Source organism: Lactuca virosa, chromosome 1 (genome assembly GCF_052849685.1).
Source record: "Lactuca virosa cultivar CGN04683 chromosome 1, Lactuca_virosa_CGN04683_v6, whole genome shotgun sequence".
NCBI lineage: Eukaryota > Viridiplantae > Streptophyta > Magnoliopsida > Asterales > Asteraceae > Lactuca > Lactuca virosa.
Genome location: NC_136426.1, coordinates 223,461,875 through 223,468,929, shown reverse-complemented (window position 1 = coordinate 223,468,929; position 7,055 = coordinate 223,461,875). Strand labels below are relative to the sequence as shown.

The 7,055-nt window shown below is 25.5% G+C and overlaps 1 protein-coding gene across 1 annotated transcript; it reads left to right on the top strand.

The window, feature by feature from the left end:
- The first annotated feature begins 1,348 nt into the window (after positions 1 to 1,348).
- Positions 1,349 to 6,700, top strand: QRT2 (Pectin lyase-like superfamily protein). Its single transcript, XM_079045884.1, has 9 exons — positions 1,349 to 1,507; positions 1,622 to 1,753; positions 2,098 to 2,265; positions 4,136 to 4,156; positions 5,451 to 5,658; positions 5,852 to 5,933; positions 6,029 to 6,137; positions 6,223 to 6,339; positions 6,479 to 6,700. Exons 1-9 carry the CDS (start codon positions 1,349 to 1,351, stop codon positions 6,698 to 6,700), a joined length of 1,218 nt encoding a protein of 405 aa, XP_078902010.1.
- The last annotated feature ends 355 nt before the right edge of the window (positions 6,701 to 7,055 follow it).

Sequence of the window (7,055 nt, the reverse complement as noted above, 5' to 3'; positions counted from 1 at the left end):
TTGAATAGTCTTAGGAGTTTCAAATGCATAAGGTTCAAAAAAAAATGATATTTGGAGTTTCAAATGCATGACGTTCAAGGAAAATGCTAGATTTATAAGATATATAGATTTTAGTATGAATTTTAAAAAATACATATTATAATGTTTATAATACGAGGACATTGGTTTGGTAGGTTTGCATTGGCTTAAATGGGAATTAACCAACTTCTAAACTTGATTGTGCGTTTTTGGTAAAAGGAATTGGCATTTGCGTGCATACCCGATTGAGACTTGCCGTGGTGTGTTTGGACTTCAAAGCATGGACGAAAGTATGGGTATATTTGTCATTTTATTATATGGCACCAAAATTTCATTATTTATTACGACTTTATATAGGTCTTAATTCATTAGAACTATTTATTTTTACTCATCAACGACTAATGATTGTAATTAGAAAAACGATTGAAATTTTGAGGTGTGAAGTTTTAATATACATTTATTTCAGGTTGAGAGATATTTTGTTTAATGGTATAAAATTGAATTTTAAAATATTAATGTATAAGTTAATTCTTTAATAAGTTTCAGATGGTTTTTGTTATAAAATAATAATGAAAAGAGTATTTACGTCGTGTTATGTCATTTGTATTTCAAATTTGACACATAGCTTTTATTGCTTCCATAAATTAATTCATTAATAATAAGATAAATATGGTTTTCATATTTATCTCAAATTCTCAATGCAAAGGGTTAATACTTAATATGCTCCCCACTCTCTAATAATCTAATTTTTTATGATTAATTAGTTAGTTAATTAATCATCTAATTATTATCATTCATTTTATTCATTCAACCGTTTAAATTACTTTTCATTTTCATACAGTAATTTTTTTTTAAACTTATATATATATATATATATATATATATATATATATATATATATATATATATATATATATATATATAATGTAGACTTTAGACTTTTAAGGAATATAGCAAAAGTTAACACCATTTAAGTAAAAACAGTTGCATAATAGGATTGTCCCTCAAGTAATTGCTAGACTTTAACCACCTTAAATTCTATTTTCATACCCCTCATCATCATTAACATTTCTTGGCACACAGTGACACAACACACACAATCAAATACACACAGATTTACTCTCTCTCTCTCTCTCTCTCTCTCTCTCTATATATATATATATATATATATATATATATATATATATATATATATATATATATGACAACATAAGATTTACACTTCATAGCTTTTATATCTTGTATATTTGATTACTCCCGTCCTCTCTCTCTCTCTCTCTCTATGTATGTTTGTATCTCTCCGAAAGTAGTGTTTCACCTGAAGCAAGAAATGCATCTACATAAGCACTTGCTTATACTACTAACAATTTTTGCATCAACACTCTCTTGTTCTGGTCATAAAAGCAATCATCATCGACCCCAGGCTAGGCCACAGCTGGTGAATGTAGATGAATATGGTGCCACAGCTAATGGCACCGATGATTCTGAGGTACTTCCGATTATCCAAATTCTTGAAATATATGTGTATCGTCTCTTGCTTTTCCCATGGCATGAATCCATAATGTATTTAAAAGCATTTTTTTTTTTTTTTTAAACTTTGTAGGCATTTATGAAAGCATGGAGGAATGCTTGTGATTCTCCCAGTGGAAGTGAGGTTGTGGTTCCGGAGAATAAAGTGTATCATCTTAAGCCCATCACATTTTCTGGTCCTTGTAAACCTAATTTTAGGTTCAAGGTATGTATGTATGTAGTTATGTATGTATGTAGTTATGTATGTATGTAGTTTCACATTATTTGCATGGTGGGTGCCTTGTTTGGCTTAAAACTCTTTCATTCTCAAAGCACTCGAACATGATGATTTGGAAACCGATTAAACAAATGAAACACACGGTTGTCATAGAACGATATAAATTTGAATCATATGACCGATGAAAACTGTGATGTAACAAATCCTTGTCGAATTTAAACTCGAAGCAAAATAAATAAGATTTGTTAGTGACCTACATTCATGCCGTTTTGATGATATTTATCTATACACTCAATGTGTTCTTTTTTCATTTTGTTAAATAATGAAACTAGATTTATGGGACAATCAAAGCCTCTTCGCGTCGCTCGGACTATGAGAAGGAAGGAAGACGTTGGATTACGTTTAAACATCTTGAAAGTTTTTTGGTAGAAGGAGGAGGAACCATCAATGGAAATGGCAGAATTTGGTGGATTAAATCGTGCAAAGTTGATGAAAATCAAGTATGCAACTCTCAACTTAATTTCCATTTTTTCTTTAAAACTTAAATTATATATTAATTGTACAATTAATGCCTTTATACTTTGTTCAAATACTTTTTAAATCATAACAATTATTAATTCTTTATTAAGTAACAAAATGTCAAAATGTGGGTTGGTCAAACTTTATTGTGTTTTTCTCCTTTTATTACATTATACATATATTGCATCCCTTATTATAAATATTGAAATATAGTTAAATTACTCGCATCGGATTATGACACTATTTCATTTAAAATCTATTATATATTATTATAATTCTCTCTAATAAATGAAAGTTTTTTTTGCCACTTGTCAATCTCTCGTTAGTTTTGATATTTGTCATTTTGTGGTATTTTTGAAATAAATATTATCCACTTGTCAATTTCTGATTTATTTCAATTTTTAAAATTAAAGTCATATATTTATATATGTAAAGTATTAAATATAATATATATGAAATTAAATTGCAATGAATACATTTCTTCCTTTCTTATTTTAAAGTTTTACATTAAAAAATATTTACTGCTTGCATTTTAATGTTTATTATTTTTTTTTAAAATAACCCGTATAATATACGGGTCTTACACCTAGTGTTTATTAACCAAATATAAATAATCTCGCATGAATTCTTGTATTATTTTGGAAATAAATATTATTTGCTAATATATATAGTAATTTATATAGATATATTTCTCTTCATATATATATATATATATATATATATATATATATATATATATATATATATATATATATATATATATATATATATATATAACTAAACACGTGTGTTCATCGATAAAATAATATATGTTAAGTTATTAAAGTACAAAAATGAACATAATTAATTTTATGTGTTTTTTATGATTTTATAATTTTTATCTGTTTTTATATTGACCCTTCCACACATAGTCTCTTTCTCTGTCCTTATATATATATATATATATATATATATATATATATATATATATATATATATATATATATATATATATATATATATAAACATTTTACCGGTGATCATTTTTCAATCAAAACACGATCTCTCGTCTAGGCAATCGTAGCTTAGAATGTTCAAGAAAATAGAAAACAATGTTTTAATTTGAAAGGGAAAATGACTTGCGATTGTTTTTTACACATTTAACCATTTAACTTTTTAATTGGTTAAATGTGTACAAAAAATGAAAATTGTGTAACTGTGAACAATTTTTTTTTTACAAATTTCTTAAGACTTTTTTATAATATTTTTACAACATATTTATGATATTTTTTCCTATAGTTTTTTCTAATACAATGTTTTAAACTTTGCTTATAATTTTTTTTAAACTTTCATATAATTTTAATACAAATGCTTTTAAAACATATATTTTATAAATGTTTTAAAATTTTCTTACACGCTTTAACTTTTTTTTAAAAATTTTAATTTATTATTATTTTTTTAATATTTTTATACAATATTTTTATATAAAATTAATGATTTAAAGATGTAGTTCATACAATGAATTTATATAAAATTAATGATTTATAGTGTACATTCACATAGATTCACAATGTGAATCTAAACAGACAAAAAAAATAAAAAAAAATATTATTAAAAATCATCTCAATGAAAAGAAGATAAAAAGTTATGAATTTCTATATTTTTAGAGTTTTTTTACGATAATTAAAAAGATTTAAAACATGAAAAAATAATAGTTCTTTAGTTCTATGGTTTAAAATGGTTTGTTGTTAAACTTTTGCAAATATATATATATATATATATATATATATATATATATATATATATATATATATATATATATATATTGTTAAATAGTTTACTAACCTTTGTTTTACTATAATTTGATTGCAGCCCTGCAAAGATGCACCAACGGTATGTTCAAGACCTTTATTCTTTCAGATTTATTTATTTTGCAACTATCTTTTATATATATATATATATATATATATATATATATATATATATATATATATATATATATATATATAGTATTGGGCATGCTCGTAGAAATTTTTGAAAGCTTTTTGGAGGTTTTAACGTTATTTTTTATTTTTTATTTTTTATTTTTTTATTTTTATTTTTTATAAAGATAAAACTCAAAATTTAATGTGTTTCAACAATAAGAGATTTTAACTTTTAGTTTAAACTAAAAATTTGTTGAAGTAGTTTTTCTGAACTTTTAGATTTTGTTTTTTATATAATTTTACAGTTTAAAATATAATAATTATTTTTATCGAAAAATCTTCTACAGAAATATAAACTACATCTACCTTGGTACCACCTATTAACTTTCACATTCCAACTATCGTAATTTACAAACATGTTCGATATACATTAATCTCTCCAAATTTTAGCAATGAACAAGTTATTTGCAATTTTGCATACATTATAAAACCATAAATGCGAATATAAACCCATATTGGTATGTTATTTTGTCAAAAGGGTCTTCATTACATAATATATTTTTTAGTAATTTGCAAAAAACGGTGATTTATCTACAATATGCTATGCTTTAATATATAACTAGAAAAGGACACGCGGCTCCGCTGCTTTTGGACTATGTCATAGAAGTTAAATATCGGCAAACTTTAAAAGATGTGTCGAAAGTGTAAATCGCTACAAATAAGGGAGAAAACCGACAACCCCTAAAATTAGATGTAAAAAATGTAGAACCAAAAGAAAGAACATTGATGGAAAAAAAACGAAAATTGTTGTGGCTATAATGTGAAAGTTGTCAAAGTTGGAAAAATATGGTGGCAAAAGTCTAAAGGAGGTTTTTTGTGTTTTTTATGTCAAAATGTAAATGTTTTGACTGTAAGGTTGAAAAGTGTCAAAGTCACTAAAAATTTGTGGCAAATACATCAAAATATAAAAGATTTGACTGCAAGGACGAAAAGTGTCAAAATCACTAAAGATTTGTGGCAAAAATCTAAAGGCACAAAAACTTAATCAAAACTTAAAAATGTAAAAGTTTTCACTTCGAGGACTAAAAATGTCAAATTCATCAAACATTTGTGGAAAAACCTAAAGCTAAAAAGATTACTATTCATAAGGTCCCTTGGATTTAATATATATATATATATATAATAAAACGTTTTCATAAAACAATTTTTTAGAATAAAATAATCTGAAAATGACTATTTTTTTTTATCATCGTTATTTGCAGGCAGTAACTTTCAAGAATTGCAAGAATATTAGTGTTAATAATATAAGGATTAAAAATCCACAACAAATACATTTAACTTTCCTTAATTCAATAAATGTGAAAGCTTCAAATTTGAGGTTGATCGCTCCTGGCAACAGCCCAAACACAGATGGAGTTCATATATCCGATTCTCAAAATGTTCATGTCATCAACTCTGTTGTAAGAACAGGTACATTTTCTAATTATAATATTAAAACTTTTTAATATACTTTTTGATCTGAATAATTTTCTTTTTGATCAAATCAGTAAATAAAGTAAACTGTTTTTAATTATCACTTTATTTAATAGTAGAAAAAGTGGCACTAAAACAGTTTTCTCAATTAACAAATGTTGAACATATGTCCTAATAAACACATTTGCAGGTGATGATTGTGTTTCAATCGTAAACGGATCAAGAAATATTGTAATCAGCAAAATAACATGTGGACCTGGTCACGGTATCAGGTTGAATATTTTGTTTCACATATTAGAATTCTTTATTTTATCTTTTCATATGTATTAAAAAAATTAATTAAATAATTATGGAAACATATTTTCAGTATTGGGAGTTTGGGGAAGAACAACTCAGAGAGCAAAGTGTCAAATATATTAGTCGACAAAGCAATAATTTCAAATACATCAAATGGAGTCCGAATTAAAAGTTGGCAGGTAAGCTTCCATCTTTATACAAATATAATCATTTTTTATTTTATGATATTATTTCAAATATCATAACCGAGAAACATTGATGCAGGGAGGGTCTGGATACGCTAGAAATATCAAATTTCAAAATATCATAATGCACAACGTGACTAATCCGATCATTGTGGATCAAAACTATTGTGATAGAAAAGAAGAATGCGAAGAACAGGTTAATTATTACTCCAACTGTAAATCATTTTGTTTTCATTCATGTCATTTTATTCGTATTGTACATGGTTTTTTACTGTTGGTTCCTTCATGCATGTTAGTAAATAATCTGTATTTTATTTTTTTGTCTTTGTTACTAGTATTCCGCAGTACAAATGCAGAATGTGGTTTACAGGAACATAAAAGGAACAAGTCATTCAGAAGTGGGCATAAATTTTGACTGCAGCAAAACGTTTCCATGTCGGTCAATTTTGTTGGAAAATGTACTTCTAAGTCGTGAAGGGAATGAAGGAGACATGAAAGCATCTTGTTCAAATGTCATGTTAGGAACTAGAGGGGCAGTTACACCCCGTTGCGAATGACTGAAAGCATATAGAATCCCAAAAGAGGAAATTAGCATAGAAAGATTGTAAATTTTTTGAACTTATACCTGTTTATGATATCTAGACATTATGATGCAATACTTTTCTTATTTAGTGATATAAAAATATTCTAAATTTCTCTCCAAATTCCTATTATAAATTACTTATTTGCTACAAAATTAGTACAACTTGTTGGAATCCTAAGGGGTCCAAGCAATCAAAATAGAATAAGTCGGTTCTTAGTTTCCTAGTTATAGTCTAATACAAGTCGGTAATTAGAATCTATATATATATATATATATATATATATATATATATATATATATATATATATATATATATATATATATATATA